Source organism: Ruditapes philippinarum, unplaced genomic scaffold, assembly GCF_026571515.1.
Source record: "Ruditapes philippinarum isolate M1 unplaced genomic scaffold, ASM2657151v2 ctg6187_1_1_1_1, whole genome shotgun sequence".
NCBI classification, from domain to species: Eukaryota; Metazoa; Mollusca; class Bivalvia; order Venerida; family Veneridae; genus Ruditapes; species Ruditapes philippinarum.
The window spans coordinates 3901-23084 of record NW_026854885.1 but is presented as its reverse complement, the minus strand read 5'-3'; the positions used below and the strand labels follow the sequence as shown (position 1 = coordinate 23084).

Sequence of the window (19184 nt, the reverse complement as noted above, 5' to 3'; positions counted from 1 at the left end):
AAATATTTTTATCTTACTTGACAGGTTTCCGTTGTATGGTTTTTGTTTAGAGGTGATATGTTGTAAAGGTATGGTTGAATTTGTATTAATTTTTAGACTTATCTCTTTATTTTATTTCAGCATCATTTTACGTGCCTTGCGATGTTTTGCTCACACCATTAGTGATAGATTTTCAAATCCATTCCAATATCAGGTATGATATTTTAGATTTACTATTGTACTTCCTATAATTAAATGTTATTTTGTAAGTGGCATCCGTGGTCAAGGGGTTCAAACCACTTGCCTCTCACCAATGTGGGTTCAAATCCTGACAGGGACTTTGGATTCTTTAATGTGAGGAAGGTATCCAGCAAGCTTATGGATCGTCAATGGTTCTACTCAGGTGCCCATTCCTGCCTGAAATAATGAACGAAAGGGCACCTGAGGTCTTTCACCACCAGTAAAGCTTAGACTTGATTGATAATAAATAGTAAGACAATATGCAAGGAACAACTTCAACAAAGTATAATTAAAAGTTTAATTTAGGCTGGATTATGAAACAAGTTTTAAGATCCTAAGTGGACAGTGTTATTGACTTTAGATCATTTTAACAAATACCCTGAGAGCTGGTTATTTTTAAAATATTGTCACAGTATTAGGTGAAGACCTGTCTGGCTGGGTGCATAAAGCCAGTAATTACTCCCTGGAGCTCACTGGATGGATTTGAATATATTTTGCTTTCTTATTTCAGTTGTGGAACAACTTTTTCCATTGTGCAATATCGTTCCTCACCCAGGATCACCTACAGCTAGAGAATTTCTCGGCAAGTAAACGAAACAAAATCATCTCAAAGTACAAAGATATGAGGAGAGAGATGGGGTTTGAAATCAGGTCAATGTGGAAAGGTCTCGGTAAGTTAAGTTCATTTCTTTTTCACCTATATTGATGCTGACAATAAAAGGTTATGGTAAGCTTAAAATTATAAAACATTCTTTCTATAGTAGGAAGGAGAAGAAAAGAATTGACATATTTTTAATCTTAACAGTTTTATTGTACTTGCCATTACTACCCACATAAAACTAATGAGAAAACAAAACAAGTTGATCTTGACTTAATAAATGTATTTTTAGCTCGACTATTCGATAAGAATAAGTAGAGCTATTGCAGTCACCCGAGCGTCGGCGTCGGCGTAACCACTTATGTTAAAGTTTTTGTAATAGTTCAAATATTTTCAAAGTCCATTGACATATGGCTTTGAAACTTTGCACACTTGTTCACCATCATGACCCCAACCTGTAGACAGGAGGAGGTAACTCTATCAAGCATTTTGACAGAATTATGCCCCTTTTTCGACTTAGAATTTATGTTAAAGTTTTTGTAATAGTTCAAATATTTTAAAAGTCCATTGACATATGGCTTTGAAACTTTGCTAACTTGTTCACCATCATGACCCCAACCTGTAGACAGGAGGTGGTAACTCTATCAAGCATTTTGACAGAATTATGCCCCTTTTTCAACTTAGAATTTACGTTAAAGTTTTTGTAACAGTTCAAATATTTTCAAAGTCCATTGACATATGGCTTTGAAACTTTGCACACTTGTTCACTATCATGACCCCAACCTGTAGACAGAAGGAGGTAACTCTATCAAGCATTTTGACAGAATTATGCCCCTTTTTCGACTTAGAATTTACGTTAAAGTTTTTGTAATAGTTCAAATATTTTCAAAGTCCATTGACATATGGCTTTGAAACTTTGCACACTTGTTCACCATCATGACCCCAACCTGTAAACAGGAGGAGGTAACTCTATCAAGCATTTTTTTTTACTATCAAGCACTAAGAATAGTCGAGCGTTGCTGTCCTACCGACAGCTCTTTTTTAAACAATTATCACATATTCTGAATGAGCAAATCAGCTTACTTCATTTCATAAAATGCATATATTTCTTTAAAAAATGAATGGAAAAATGAAAGTTGTCTAATATATATGGGTGCCGGGCTTGATATTCTGGATAAGAGAGCATATGGGTTTACATTACATGGAATTGCTTATCGGAATTGTGATCCATGAACAAGTTTTTCCATAGTAGTTGATGACAACGCTTTATGCCAATTACTCTTCACTGTTGTTTTGAATAATGTAAGAAGTTACTTAAGGAAATGCAGAGCAGTACTGGTACTGAATCCTAGGACATTTGTAAAAGTAGTGCCTGCCGGTATTTAACTGAAGTTAACTGTTGAACTGGTGTTAAATACCAGCAAAAGAAAATATTTTTTGCTGTTTCTATACTATTTGATATGATTTACCGTTATGTGTTTTCAGGTAACAACAAGAAATCATTTATACCAGAGATGGTTGGTCCATTGTTGGAAATGACACTTATTCCAGAAACAGGTCTGTTCTTAGGGATCTTTACATCTCTTCAGTATGCTTTCAGTATTTCAGTATATCAGTATGCTTGAAAGCATACATATTTTTGAAGGATTTTTAGATTTTAGTAGTAAATGATAAAAATGGCTTCTATGACAAATTATTTTTTTTAAAACTAATTTGTGATTTATTTATTACAGAGTTAAGAAAAGCTACAATTCCAATTTTCTTTGACATGATGGTATGTGAGTTTAACCAGCCATCCCAGAAAGGAATAAAAGGCAACTTTAAAGAGGTAAGACTTTTTCGTCAGTTTATAACATGATTTCTGGGTATTTATTTTTGTTTGTTTATGATGTTGATTTGGTCATTATGTACTACCATTATGACCCCTGTGGTCTATTGCTGATACATACTGACTTCTGTACTCAGGGGATCATTTATAAGATACTAGTCTAGCTTTTTCCCTGGCAAAGTTCTAATAAAAAATTTATATGTGATGTGAAGTCATTGGTATACATGTTCCAAAAAACAATAGAGGTCCTCTTTAACAGTTGAATACCAGACAAATGTACCTGCATATTAAATATTTGTTTTATCTTTTGAACCAATAGTATAGAGCCTGATTAGGTTGCATGTTTCTGTACTGGTAGCAAAAGCTAATCACTTTCAGGACAATAAGGTTTAAGGACGACAATAGTAACATAGTCGCTTTGAAAGAGTTACATTTGACATGTTAATGTGTTTTAATATAATATTCCAGGTGGAGAATGAGATGATTAATCAAATGGATGTTCTGGTAGAGGGAGGTCGTGGTGACGAGCAGTACATGCAGCTCTTCAAAGATACGTAAGTAGATCATTAAATATACAATATACCAAACCATTACTTCATATACACGCCTTTTAACGCCTTTTTCCCCCCCCCCCCCTTTTTGTTGTCTCAAATGATGAAAAAATGCCTTATTTAGGCCCCAAATACTTGTTTTTGTTTGAGAAATGTTATTAAAAAAAGTGACCTCTTTTTCGGCGCGGCCCCCCAACCAAAAGATACATCAGGGGGTTGCCAGAAGGGGGATGTGCCCCCTTCTGTTTGGGGGGTTTGAAGGGGGGCGGCAGTCCCCCTCATCGCCAAGAAAATTTTGGACTTGTGAGAGGCTGTAAATGACCCCAGATTGATCATAAGGTAACGTGTAACCAACGCTGAAAAGCATTTGACTCTATCTCAATCCATTGAGAAGTTGCAGCACTTTGAAATCAATTTTGATGGAAAAAATCAACGCAAAATAGTGATTTTAGGCAATTTTGAGATGTCCCCTCGTTGCCATGGTAACAGAAAATTTAAGCCTGAGCATGTTGTTGCAAAGGCAATGGTCCAGTCAACATTTGTGCCAAGTTTGATTAGTGTTGAAGCAGTTTTTTTAGTATTATAGCAATTTGAACTTGTAACGGGAGACTTTTCAATGAAAACAGCCATTTTTCACAAAATGCTCATGAAGTAATGGGTTAAAGTATTTCTAGCTATATAAGCAGTAGGAAATGATAATTTCTAGCAGTTACATGTAGCTGTCCATCTGCTATATGTTTATAAGTAATATCTTATCAAAGGAACCAATTTTAATCAAACTTGAAAGCAATTTTAATTTGTGAGGTAGTCTTTAAAGAAAAATTCAAATCATATTCTCAGGAAAACCTTTAAAAATCTGCTTTTCAAAAATAACCTGGTTTAGAATGGCTTTTAAATGTAATATGTATTCTATGCTACTGTAAACTCCACTCATAACAATATCCCTTATAACAATGCTGTTGCCATAGTCCAGACTCTTGCTTTCAACTTGGTTGCCTCTTGGATGTAACAATATCCGGAAATAATGATATAGATTTGGCGACCCTGAATTTTGTTATAAGTGAAGTTTACTATAGTTAAATCTAGAGACAAATATCCTTGCTCAACAGTTTATATTACTCTTTTCACTTCTATTGTAGTACATGTAAAATGAATAAGCTACAGGAATTAATTGTCTTTACTGTACCTTGTTTATTTTGAGACATAATTTAAAATAGAAAGACCCATAATGACGTAATGTTATTTTACAGGTTATTAAATCTGTGCAGCGGGTCAGATTTAATTCGCAAACAGGGATTGGAATTTGTTGAGATGATCACCAAATTGTTACAGAGATTGCTTGAGTATCGTCACATTATTCAGGACGAGATAAAAGATCATCGAATGAGCTGTATTGTTAACTTACTGGTCAGTGATTTATAACTATTAGAAAATTTTACCTTCCGAAATGTGTGAACTGGTCAGTGATTTTTAATAATTAGAAACTTTCACCCTCCTATATATGTATAATGGATGTATCATGATTAAAGTTAAAATTTTCTGTTACTAGTAGTAGTTTAAAAGATTTCATTTTTAGCTTGTCTGTTTCGAAGAAAAAGATGAGCTAGTATGATCACTGTGGCATCATTGTTGTCATGCAAAACTTAAATGTTGACCAAACAATTTAAATGGTATCAATATAAAAGACAAGAGGCATAATTCTGTAAACTATATTTAGGCATAATTCTGTAAACTATATTTTTGCAGTTATGCCCCTTTTTAATGTAGAATTTTTGTTGAAAGTGGTTATTTTAACAGACTAGCGTTAACATTGTATGTGGTACTCTTGTCAAAGTATTGAAATTGATCAGCCAAAAATATAGAGTTTGGTTTGACTGCATGATGTCCTGGTTGTATTACTTATACATAGGTCTACAATTTTGGTGACTAGCGTTCAAAGTGTAAAAAGGTCTTGAATAATGATTTACATGTCTACACAATGGCAATGGTCTTTTTGACCCCAAATTAATAAATCTTATTTATAATCTTTGCACCCATTTGGCTTGAAATAATGCACAAAGGGGCACCTTAGGTCTTCCTCCACTTGTAAAGCTAGAAAGTCACCATATAACTTGTTCTATGTTGGCGCAATGTGAAAACCCAACAAATAAAAAATTTAAAAAAATTAAATCTTTGCTGTAATGTTGTGGATTTTTAGCTCACCTTGCACAAAGTGCAGGTGAGCTTTTAGGATGGCCAACCAAATGGCGTCCGTCGTCAGTCGTCCGTCCACATTTTAAATATTCTAAAGACATCTTCTATGATACCGCAAAGCCAATGTTAATGAAACTTGGCAGGAATACTCTTTGTATGAAGCTCTATCAAGATTGTTCAAAGAATTCCATTTCATGCAGAACTCTTGTTGCCATGGCAACCGAAAGAAAAATCTTTAAATATCTTCTTTTAAAGAACCATAAGAGCTAGAGCTTAGATATTTGGCATGAAACATCTTCTAATGAGTGTCTACCAAGTTTGTTCAAATAAAAGCCCTAGGTTCAAAATTGGCCCGGCCCCAGGGGGTCATTGATTTTCCCTATATGCATATAGTAAAAACTTAAAAAATCTTCTTTTAAAGAACCCAAAGAGCTAGAGCTAAGATATTTGGCATGAAACATCTTCTAGTGAGTGTCTACCAAGTTTGTTCAAATAAAAGCCCTGGGGTCAAAATTGGCCCCGGCCCGGGGGGTCATTGATTTTCCCTATATGCATATAGTAAAAACTTAAAAAATCTTCTTTTAAAGAACTGTAAAAGCTAGAGCTTAGATATTTGGCATGAAACATCTTCTAGTGAGTGTCTACCAAGTTTATTCAAATAAAAGCCCTGGGGTCAAAATTGGCCCAGCCCCAGGGGGTCATTGATTTTCCCTATATGCATATAGTAAAAACTTAAAAAAATCTTCTTTTAAAGAACCCAAAGAGCTAGAGCTAAGATATTTAGCATGAAACATCTTCTAATGAGTGTCTACCAAGTTTGTTCAAATAAAAGCCCTGAGGTCAAAATTGGCCCTGCCCCAGGGGGTCATAGATTTTCCCTATATGCATATAGTAAAAACTTAAAAAATCTTCTTTTAAAGAACCCATTTCTTTTAAAGAACCCAAAGAGCTAGAGCTAAGATATTTGACATGAAATATCTTCTAGTGAGTGTCTACCAAGTTTGTTCAAATAAAAGCCCTGGGGTCAAAATTGGCCCCGCCCCGGGGGGTCATTGATTTTCCCTATATGCATATAGTAAAAACTTAAAAAATCTTCATTTAAAGAACCGTAAGAGCTAGAGCTTAGATATTTGACATGAAACATCTTCTATTGAATGTCTACCAAGTTTGTTCAAATAAAAGCCCTGGGGTCAAAATTGGCCCTGCCCCAGGGGGTCATTGATTTTCCCTATATGCATATAGTAAAAACTTAAAAAATCTTCTTTTAAAGAACTCAAAGGGCTAGAGCTAAGATATTTAGCATGAAACATGTTCTAATAGGTGTCTACCAAGTATGTTCAAATAAAAGCCCTGGGATCAAAACTGGCCCGCCCCGGGGGTCATTGATTTTCCTTATATGTGTATAGCAAAAACTTGAAAATCTTCTTTGAAAAAACCCAAATAGCTTGAGTTTAGATATTATACATGAAACATTTTTAAGTAAATATCTACAAAGTTTGTTCAAATAAAAGCCCGGGGGTCAAAACTGGCCCTGCCCCAGAGGTTTCATTGTTTTTAACTATATGTGTATAGTAAAAACTTAAAAAATCTTCTTTTAAAAACCCCAATGAGCTAGAACTTAGATGTTTAGCATGAAACATCTTCTTATGGGTGTCTACCAAGTCTGTTCAAATAAAAGCCCTTGGGTAAAAATTGGCCTGGGGGGGGGGCTATATACAGGTGAGCGACCTCAGGGCCATCATGGCCCTCTTGTTCATATTTTAATTTTCAAGATATGATATCTTTTTATTCAAACTCGAAATTAAGCGTCAAATAAAAAAGAAAACTTGTTGTTCTTTTTGTTGTGTTTTTAGTGTGTAAGATGTAATTTTAGTTCATCTTATTAGCTTCGAAAACACTTATTGTATAGAATACTCGCACTGTTTTTAAAGCTCTATACTCCCTCACTGAAATAAGATTTCTTCTCACACAAGTACAAACAAATATCGTTGATGTATTTCAGGATTTCTACAATGAGATAGGCAGGCAAGAGATGTACGTGAGATACCTACACAAACTACATAACATGCATTTAGACTGTGACAACTTTACCGAGGCAGCTCATACACTCATACTTTATGCAAAACTTCTTAATGTAAGCCTGATTTCTTAATCATTTATCACACATCAAATGTTTCCTTGACATTGTTTATAGTCAATGTATGATTTTACTAGCTTCTTTAAAGAATGTGATCTTTGATCTTGAATTTGTTAGTTTTAGTCTTGGATTTGATATGTGAACTTTTATATTGAACCCTATGCATATCATATGATTTTCATTGATTATTTGTCAAATTTGTTAATCTTATTTGTTTAAATGGCATTTCACCTGTTGTTTTATATTATTTGTGTAGTAATGTAGAAAAACACATTTTAAAGAAAAATTTACTAGTACTGGTAGAGAATAATACATAATCATTCAGTATCTGCTTTATTTCTCAACACAATGAAGAAAATATTTACAGGTACAGGTATTTAAACACTAGTACTAGAAGAAAAACAGGAAAATTGTATAAATTTCATGTACACATCATCAAATGTTTCTGGTTTATGTTTTACAGTGGTCAGATGACCGTTTATCAACCATTCTACAATCAGAGAGGTTTCCCGAGGCAACGACACATCGAGAACTCAAGGAAATGTTATACCATCATATTATACAGTACTTTGAGAAAGGAAAGGTAAACTGATTTCAATGATGCCATATTATATAGTTTTTTCACAAATGAATGTGGTTGTACGTTCAAGTCTAGTCAAGAACCAAGAACTTTCAATTCTCTTTATGGAGGAAGCCATGATGGTGGTTACAGAAGGCCACTAGTTGTATAAATCATGTGTCCTCACATGCTTGAAGTAATGTGTAGAGGGATACTTCACACAAATAATGATGGAAAGTTGCCAGCTGATCTAATAGGTGATGATGTTACTTAAACCTGAGGGTTCATGTTTATAAAATATAATGTCTTTACCATTTTTACAAAGGACCTTCTGTCCCTAATCACCATTTTGTCAAATTAAGATTTCCTTCAGCTGAGACCATGATCAACATATCATAGATTATGCAATTTTTAACTAATAGATGTGTATATTGCTGTCTTAATTACACTTTTCTTAATAAAATTAACTTTTTACAAACAAATATCATGTCATTGAAATTGAGGATTGCACACAAACATTTTGTTATTCAATTATTGAGGAAGTTTTTGAAACAAAACTTTTGGATAAACATTTTTTTTTTCAATTTTCTTTATTCTAATTTTTCATTTGTAAATGTTCAAACCAAATTTCATAAGCAAAGAAAGACTGGTGAGATTACTGTAAACTTTTATTGCAGATGTGGGAGAAAGGAATTGATCTGTGTAAAGAGATATCTGGACTGTATGAGAATGAGTTATTCGACTACGAAAAACTCAGCTGGATTCTTGTAAGCAATTTATTCTTTTAAACATTTAAACTAAAGCTTAAGCTTGTTTATGAAAAATGTTTTCTTTTCAAAGTATTTTCTGCTTTCTTTTTTTCAACAACATTTGACTGCATATGTATCATAACGCACCTAATATGCTAACTTATACACGTAAGTTAGTTCATTATGTCTAATGCTATTGTTAGTTAACTGTTGTTGTCTTGGGTTATTCCTATGGGTCTTGTAGTACATAGTATTCAGTATAGTAACACTTGATAAGTTGTTATTGGCTTTTATGGTGCTGAAATGTTAATGTCTTGACCTAAAAGCAAGCAAAGAGGTTTTTGCTATTTCATTTTTATTTTTGAGGAACGATACTGGTGGAAATACATTCTAGTACTACTACAGAATTCAGGAACACTGGATAGGTAACTGCTAGATATTTGTCATAAATACTGCTGGTTCACTCACTGAAAGAATATGATATTTGATAGTAAATAATTTTGGTGTATATTAATTGTTAAAACAAAATCTACTTACAGAGAAGACAAGCAGCATTGTTTGAAAGTATTATGAAGGAGATGAGACCAGACCCAGAGTATTTTAGAGTTGGATATTTTGGCAGGGGATACCCCTCTTTCTTACAGGTAATTAATAGTCATATATCGGCAGTTTTTAATTATCGGTGTATAGAGGATAATGAATGAGTGTAGGTTTGTTACTGAATTTATTGAACAAGTTAAATAAAATCATATTATGCGAGCCTCTGGTAAGCATGATATTATCTTTATTCAATTAGTTCAATAAATTTAGTAATGAACATACACATATATAAAAATATTCTGTTTATGATATCATATACATAACATAAGAACTGGTTAATAGAAAAAAAAAAAAGATTTTTTTTTTCTCTATCGCGCTTACAGTGTAACATTTACATGTAGTGCATCTAAAGGCTGTGCTTGTATTAGCATGTGACATCACATCAAAATATATGCAAGGCAGTGCCATACCATTTGTACCAAGTCACAAAAATGACGCGGGAATGTGATAAATTAATTTTATAGATGTGAGTTTGTGTTCAAGTGAGAGAAAAAGGTGAAGTCTAACTACAATGACCGTCATTACTACTTGTTTGAAATTGAATTTTCTTGCAACAATCTGGCTAGTCATCAGCTAATGTAAAGAATTTTGGACTTACCTTACTGCATTCAGAAAGTGCACTATGTATTGTATTGTATTATATGATTAAGGCAAAAAGAAATTTCATAAAATCTGACCTTCCTGTACCATTATTGTAGATAAATGAATTACTTGTAAATTAAAAGAGTACACAATATGTTTACCTATACTTAATTAGATTTACCTGAATATACACTTTCATAGATTTACCTGAATATACACTTTATTAGATTTACCTGAATATACACTTTCATAGATTTACCTGAATATACACTATTAGATTTACCTGAATATTTTATTAGATTTACCTGAATATACACTGTTATATTTATAGAACAAGGTGTTTATATACAGAGGGAAGGAGTATGAGAGATTACAAGATTTCAATGGAAGAATGCAAACCTTGTTTCCCAATTCTGAGGTAAGGGAATTTTTAATATTTTTTACAGAAATATTAGTCGCTGCTTTAATCAGATGATTCCCCAACTCTTCAGGGAGACTATTATAGTCTACAATATCTACCAGCCTCATATTGACTAGTGCTGGTTATTGCACACGCTTTACGTTGATAAAATAGTTAACTACATGGTCTTATTATCATTCAATTCAGCTTCTTTTTAATTGAATTATGTTGAGAAGTTGTTAGTAATTTGTGCCTAAACAGGTGAGTAAGGGCATAGTATCCAGTCAGTTGTCTGTTAGTTAAAGAATTAAATGTTGTTAAACTGACGTTAAAACCAGAAAATGAAAACAAACAGAAATACATGTAGGTGTTATCATAATGAGTTAAGATTTTAGGCTTAGATAAACATTAAGTCCAAGGAAGTGAACTTTTGTAAATGAAATTTGTTCATCATCAAGTGATGTTTTGCCATTTGTATTTCTGTTGAAAATAAATTTATTTTTCCTTTATGATTTTAAGGGGCTGTTATGCAAGAGTAAGTTATAGTTGATAATTTTGACAGGCATTTGTTTGTTCTGAGTTGTGAACTGATGTGGAAACTTTTCAGAAAACCAGAAGAGTATATAATATCATAAATCATATAAATGTATTTATTTGCAGTTGATGAAAACCTTATCAGCTCCCTCAGATGAGATTAAAGAATCCCCAAAACAATGTATGTTGTCATTACGTAACATCATCAGTGTTGTTATTTTTTGTGATTTTGTTAATATAAACATTTGTATTTTATTTTACTTCTTATTTTACTATATTCTTTACCCTTATGTAAGGATTAAGATAATGATATATATACAAATACCACTGTAAATTCTTTTCAATTTACACTTGTATATCAATGCAAATGCACTTTTGTGGTACAAAATATACATGTGTACATAGATATAGCTAATGAATTTCAGTAATGCAAGTAAGTGACTTATATAAATTTGAAATGATTCCTTATTACCAGAAAAGATTTCAGTATTGGGATATAAAACAATGATCAGTAATGATTTGATGTATTTTGATCTCCGTTTTACTTGGTATAGAAAGAAAGGGAATCATGTAATATTTTGTGATATTTTGTTACAGTGCTGTAGACAGCTATTGATTTTTCTTTAATGAAATATGTTTGTTGCTTTTTGAATACAGATTTACAGATAAATGCAGTGACCCCTGTCATGGAAATGCATCAGAAATTTGTCAATAAACAAGTCAGTGAAAAAATACTCAAGTAAGTGTTATTTATTTCACACTGATAATGAAATATCTTTTCATCAAGTATATATACATTTTCAATAAATAGCTTTTGGTTGAAGTCTTCAAATTAACAAATGGTAAACATCAATTTCTAGAGCAGAACTTGTTTTAAAACACATCTGTATACTTAAACATTAGTTTGCTTTGTCCTTAAATTTCTTTGTGTGGGTAACTTTCTGACTTTGACTTTAATCTGTGTCTTTCACTCACTTAAATGTATGTTTAGGACAAGATTTTAAGAAGGTGAAAAAAGAGGATAGGCATTATAAATTTACTTCTATGCCCCTTCGTATAATACTGTAAATATTCAAATTTGCTTTGATAACTTTATTTGAGAAACCTGCCCATCTATCTTACAGAATGTAAGTTGTTCTATTTAGATGACTGCTTTTGTCAGAATTAGTATGCACAGAGGGGCATCTCAGATCTTCATTAACCAGTCAAGATAAAAAGCCCATCATGAACTTTACAATGTTGTGTGTCTAAATCTGGGACTCTTGGAGTAGTGTGTCAGATCATTTGAGTCAAGGTTACTGAAGCAAAAACTAGCATTTCTTTTACCCTTATAGTTAAACCCCCCCCCCCCCTCCCCCCCCAATACATATTTATGATAACAATATTATTCTTTTAATTGTTTCAGGTATTACCAGATGAACGAGGTTCAGCTGTTTACATACTCTCGGAGAATTGATGAAGGAGGCAGTAACATTGCTGTAAGTGATATTGGTGTAGTTTTACATCCATAAACTATAAGCCTATCAACTCATAGCATGGATTTTATCTGCTTTAAACAAGTAAATTTCCCATTGTGATGTTGCAGGGTTTCAGTAGCTAAGGTACTAAAATTGAGAAAGCAACACTATTAGTCTCTAGTCTGGTTGCACGTCACAGATGTGCAAGCTGTCTTGCTACAATTTGGTTGGCAAAGACCTGTTAATTTTTCCTGTTTGATCTCCTAGTTTTACAAATTATCAGTAGGTCTGTCCATATGTTAACAATTCATGTGCTTTAAATAGTACATGCTTACAATATTACGTTACTGGCGAAGCTTTACCCTGGATAATATTATTTAATAACAAAATAATTATGATGAAATTAAATTTAGTATTGAATAGTATTTATTTTAAGAAATAGATAACACCCAATACACTAAGCATATATTGAAATACAACAAAAACTCAGGTTTACATTTACTGAATTTATTCCAATAGTTTGGTAATAGGATGGAATGATTTTGGCCGCAACATGTAAAAATTCTAGTCAGTGGAAGTGAAGCCTATCAGTAATTTTCCATTAATTACTAGCGACATATAGAGACGATTTTTGAAAACATTGTAAAGCAACCAACAAATAGCAACCAGTATGTAGCAACCAGATAATAGAGACAATTTTTTAAACCAGTGTATATGCAACCAACAAATAGCAACCAGTATGTAGCAACCAATATTTTAGCAACCAGATAATGTGTTATTCTAGCTATTTAGAGGGTACGCGGGTGACTGCACACTATTAGTACGGACAGAACACCCTACCTCTGTATTTTACAGCGAGTTTAGCAAGTAAGCACTCTAATTTTTTACTCTAGTAAACGCTACATAGTTAGACCTTGTTTCTATGTGCTGGTTTGGTGCAGTAATCAACCTCCAACTACATAGAGTACAAGAAACTTGTAGTTTGTTTACCAGAACTGATAGGCTGACCTCCAAAAGACTAAAATTCCCTAGAATTTACGCCACAAAATGTTGAGATATTTAGAAACATTTTCTCCAAATTCTAGCAGTTTCATGATTAAGTAACATTTTTTAAGTGAACTTTAATTGTTTGAAGGTATACCATATTACCCATATCAGACAAATGGACCCCATCGGTCATAAAGAGTTCTGACATATGCCATGGTATATTTGGGGATATAACAGAAGTATTTTCTAAAAGTCTCAAGAATTGATGAGCAGCACGATTAATTCTTTTTCTTTTTATGTTGAGTAGTTTGGGTGATTCTGAAAGGTTGTTCCGCCATTGTAGTCGTGGTAGGATGTCACACCAGATGATATGAGTGTCAAGAAGAGTTTCTCTTAAATATTTGATGTCTTTGTTTATGACTGATATTAGTTTTGTAATTTTAGTATTGTGGATGTTGTTACCTCCAAGGTGTATGATGAGGATTTTGGGTGGTGGATTATGAAGCATTTGTAGCTGGATGGTTTGAAGAAGGCCTTCCCATCTCATGCCAGACTTGCCGCACCACCACACATTCTTGTCAGTCAAAGTGAAATTATCTGTGATAGCATAATTGTGTGCTCGTTTAACTATTGAGTCCCCCATGAACCATATATCTGTAATGATACAAAGAAGTGTGTAAGTCAATCTATTCGCTGGATATTGAAAGTTTTGAAATGGCATCAAAAGAGTAGTTTTTTGTTTTGTTGTTGTTGTTTTGATGCAGATTGGTTTATGATCTGATATATTTTAAGTAGCTGTTGGATGACCACCTGCCCATTTTTTTGATCTCAGATTTGTCAATGCCCATGTTGGCTAAGTCTGTTGCACGACCTATGCGAAAAGAGTGTGATTTATAATTTGTTGTTGGTATCCCAATGCACTGAAGAGTTTTTGATAGGATTGCTGAAAATTGGTATCTGGTAAGAGGGGTTCTATCTAAGTGACAGAATAGGCATCCATCGAATCTTGGTCTCAAAATAATGTAATTCTGTAAGGCTTGTAAGCAGCAAATTTGTTTATTTGTGGAAGCCTTTATTTTTAAAATTGTTGGTTGGCCACACTGATTGGTTTTGGATTTCCTCAATGTAATAACTAGAGTGTCTCCCATAAAGCTAATATCTTTATAATGAAGAGGTTGGTTTGAGTTTGATGTGCTTATTACTTCACTCACTCTAAATAACCCATGGTAAGAGAGTGTATATGCTGCCCTAAAAAGATTTTCTTCATACCTGTCTGTACATATGAAAGTTAACTTTTCACATATTTTCATTAGCAATGGTGCACAAATTGGCTTTCTGTTGTCCACTTGTCTGGTGGACCGTTTACAACCCTCAAGCAACTTTTTGACCAAGAAATCTTCAGTAGGGTCTTTTATGCCTTTTATTTTATGATAAAAGCTTATACCAGAGCAATAAGTTGATATGGTTGAAGGGGAATAACTTTTGCTATAACAGTGAGATATGAATAAAGTAATTTGGTTAACTGAAGCTGGCCAATTGGTGTTTATGTTGTACTGTTTTCGAAATTTGTTGAATGTGTTTATTGCATTTGTGTACGCCAGTCGTGTGTTTTCAGCCATACTGGATTTTAGAAGGTGTCTTGCTCCTGCTCGAAGATCTGCCAAAGATGGCTCGGGACTATTTCTGCATTTTTGTTTGCTTGTGGTGCTAGCCTCCAAAATTTCTCCATCTGAAACTGGGATAAGGCATCTGTTATCTTATTTTGAATGCCTGGGATATGTTCAGCTTTTGCAACAATGTTAAAATATAGGCATTCTAAAATAAACAGCAAATATTGTTTAATGCAATATTTGGATTTACTTTTGAAATGAATTACTCTGAAATAATGTTTTGATTACAACTTTTCTTATAGGTGCATTTAATTTTCATAATCGCATAGAATCACCCAGAAACATTAAAAATTTCAATTTTAGATGACCTTTCTGGTATATGAAAAATATGTATTTCTTTTCTGTTACATTGACCACTATTGATATGCTTTACATGTGTGCTTTGACAAAATACTGTCATTCACTAAAGTTTGAGGTATTTCTACACAAAAGTGAAGTTACATCCACAGGATGACCAAAGTTAATGATTATTTTGTTTTGTTGACTTGTTACAGAATATCTGGCAGGAGAAAACAAATATGACAACAGCCTCACCTCTACCTGGTATACTGTGCTGGTTCCCTGTAACACAAACTATAGTGGTAAGTAGTTCTATTTGATAGTATACTGTGCTGGTTACCTGTAACACAAACTATAGTGGTAAGTAGTTCTATTTGATAGTATACTGTGCTCGAAACCTGTAACACAAACTATAGTGGTAAGTAGTTCTATTTGATAGTATACTGTGCTGGTTACCTGCAACACAAACTATAGTGGTAAGTAGTTCTATTTGATAGTATACTGTGCTGGTTACCTGCAACACAAACTATAGTGGTAAGTAGTTCTATTTGATAGTATACTGTGCTGGTTACCTGCAACACAAACTATAGTGGTAAGTAGTTCTATTTGATAGTATACTGTGCTGGTTACCTGTAACACAAACTATAGTGGTAAGTAGTTCTATTTGATAGTATACTGTGCTGGTTACCTGTAACACAAACTATAGTGGTAAGTAGTTCTATTTGATGGTCTACTGTGCTATGTTATTTGTTCATAATTATAATGACTGCTTGATATGTTATTTATATTTATTTGTTCATTTGAACCGCAACTTCTTAATTTGAAATATATATTGTTCATTTAATTTAACTTTGTTCATTTGAACTAAGCATTGTTCATTGGAATTACAAATTGTTGATTTGAACTTAACATTGTTCATTTAAATTACAAATTGTTTATTTGAACTTAGCATTGTTCATTTGAACTTAACTTTGTTCATTTGAACTACAAATTGTTCATTTGAACTATATGTTCATTTTAACTAAATTTGTTCATTTGAATCACAATGGTCCATTTGAAATAAACATTGTGGATTTGAACTAAATTTTGTGCATTTTAACTAAACTTTGTTCATTTGAATCACAAATTATTTATTATAACTACAAATGGTATGGCATCAGTCATGAAACTGATTTGTTTTCTTAAAAAATGTTAATGACCTTAAAAGTCCAGTGTGTGTACTTAAAGAATATATCTGATACAAAGTATGTTATTTTCAGTACAAAGTGAGTCCGATTGAGACAGCTATAGAAACTCTAGACTCATCTAACAAGAAGCTGAACTCAGCAATAGAGCATCAGCTAACAGAGCCTAAAGCTAGACTTGATCAGCTAGGTAAATATTTCAATAACTAACAAAGAAAATTTATTTTGAGTCTACTCTTTGCATTTTAACATATAATTTTTCCCTATAGTACTTTGTTTTATCAAGATTAGAAATTTAACTTTTTTTTTTTTTGTAAAGGGTCATCCATGGCAGGGGGGTTATGGCTATTGATTTCAAGCCACTTGACCGTAAGGGCTGTAGATTTGAATCCCACCAGTGGCTTTGGATTTTATAATTTTAATAAGTTATCCTGCTAGCTTATAAAGTCAGTGGTTCGGCTTAGGTTCCAGTTCATGCCTGAAATAATGCAGGGAGGTATTAATGCATGTAGGTGCTACTGAGGTCCTCAAACACAGTAAGTGGTGTAATAGGTTACAATGTAATCTGCAGTTTTCTAGAGAAACTCTGATTGTGTAAGTCTGTATCTAAAATATATATTTGTTGTTTATTATAGGTATGTTATTAAAGGGTATAGTGGATGCAGCAGTCATGGGTGGAATCTCAAATTGGAAACATTTTTACAGTGACGACTTTGCTGACAATGATAAAGATAGGGAGTTTGTGAAACAACTTAAAGAGCACACCAAAACACAGGTGATTATACATATTTTATATCATTATAAGATAATCTCACATTAACCCATATGATGCTAGAGGTGTCTGTTTTCTTTTCTTGGCAAGTAAGAACGTCAAAGGTGTCAAGATTGACATGATAAAAGTTATCAGTCATTGTAAATGGCACATAAAATTGTACAGCTTACTGGGGATGGGGGGGGGGGGGGGAGGGACTCTTGTTCTTCATACATTGCTCAGATGGGTATTTGTTTGAGACCAGGCTGAAGGTCCATTTTCAGGAATTTTGGATTTTATTCAAACTAGCTTACGGAAGGTTTGTGGTTCTGTTCTTCTCATGTGCAAGCTCATGTCTGAAATAGAAGAGATGTATATACACACATGAATGGTCTTGTATGTAATAAACAAAACGTTTATAAAACAAATTTTATGCTGCTGTTTTAAGAAGAATTTTAACCATTTAGCAATGATTTTGTGCATTTGCCATTCACTTTTTAGGAAATATACAAGCATATTTCTTTCATACATGTGTCTTGGAAATACTTTTTTTTCGAAATTGAAACAATAATTTGTCAACTACAGGCAGCAGATCTATAGCTCTTTATACTTTAAAAGAATGATATATTTTCAGGCTGTATTGATCAAAGATGGTATGTGGGTACATAAACGTAAATGTCCGGAGGTACAGAAACCATTCCATGCCTATCTAGAGGAGAAACATCTAGAATGGTTACAGATGATTGAAAGCGAGTACAACATTAAGGTACTGGTTATGTCTGGACACATTTAAAGTGACGTTATGCTCAAATTTTCATTGTCAAGTGGAGCTAAATTAACTGTATATTTCAAAAGTTTGACTGTTATTATGGTGATTGACCCAACAGTTGATACTGAAAAATGTTAAGAATAAAATATAAATCTGGCATAAAATATAAAAAAAACTGCCCCACTCTTTTTATACATCAACTGTTACATGTAAATTCCAATTGTAATTTTTAGAAATTTTCTTTGGCCATGTGAATTATCTATCATTCATATGAAGTGTATTATAAAATTGAAAGGAGTTGTAGCAAACTGTAAACATATTTTGACTTTAACCTGTTCACTCATTATATACCCTTGAATAGTCTATTTTATAATTTACGTAGTTTTCATATTTTATCCTAAACATTTTTCATTAACAATTGTTGGTAAATCACCATAATAGTCAATCTCTTTAAATACATTACTAATCCAACTCAACTTGACAGCTATGAAATGGGTATCATGTCACTTTAAACAAATCAAGATCATGTTAAACTATAAAAAAATTTTTTAAATAATTTTTTTATCTAATATTCTTGAGTTTCCGATTTTTTGATCATTTTTATTGTTTTCAGGTGGCTGAGAAAGTTTCAGGAACAAGTACTTTAAAGAGGTTCCAGTCTTTGTCAGTGGTCAGTCTGGACAGACTCAGCAGCATGTATCCACCAAGTCCAACACAGGGGTAAGTGTGACAGGAAGTAATGGTCTTCTAATACATGGCTTGAACACAGCTGTTTTTGGACTTTGCAATTTCTTTTATAACAACATATGAAAGCTGAAAGAAGCTAGTTTTTTTCCATGAGTATTTTATATATAAATGAATACTTTAATAATGTATAGCCCTTCTGACAAAACATGGAAAATAAAGTAAAAAGTTTAATCCAGTATAGCTGAGAAGTAACTAATTTTAAATATTTTCATCAAGCCTGAAAGGCTAATATTTTTCTACTTTTGCAAATGCTTGTTTATACGCAAAAACAAAAGCTACTGCCAATTTTAAACTAGTGGAATAGTGTGAAAATTGAAAGCACAGTCTTTTTGTGTGTGGTATCTCCAGCACAGTCAAAGGTTTCCAACTTCTGGTTCGTGAAGGATGAAG

The 19184-nt window shown here is 33.0% G+C and overlaps 1 protein-coding gene across 4 annotated transcripts in view; it reads left to right on the top strand.

Moving 5' to 3' along the window:
- LOC132741417 (dedicator of cytokinesis protein 1-like) overlaps positions 1-18767 on the top strand; it is a gene marked incomplete at both ends in the record, with an annotated part of 47905 nt that extends 29138 nt beyond the window's left edge. For all 4 annotated transcript variants that reach the window (XM_060729570.1, XM_060729569.1, XM_060729567.1 and 1 more), the window contains 19 exon segments: positions 121-193; positions 731-890; positions 2303-2374; positions 2551-2645; positions 3114-3199; positions 4447-4603; positions 7392-7523; positions 7990-8109; positions 8763-8852; positions 9374-9478; positions 10348-10434; positions 11077-11131; positions 11608-11689; positions 12356-12428; positions 15559-15645; positions 16603-16717; positions 17163-17302; positions 17913-18044; positions 18661-18767. In XM_060729570.1, the coding sequence (XP_060585553.1) occupies positions 121-193; positions 731-890; positions 2303-2374; positions 2551-2645; positions 3114-3199; positions 4447-4603; positions 7392-7523; positions 7990-8109; positions 8763-8852; positions 9374-9478; positions 10348-10434; positions 11077-11131; positions 11608-11689; positions 12356-12428; positions 15559-15645; positions 16603-16717; positions 17163-17302; positions 17913-18044; positions 18661-18767 (1968 nt within the window).
- Positions 18768-19184: the final 417 nt, after the last annotated feature.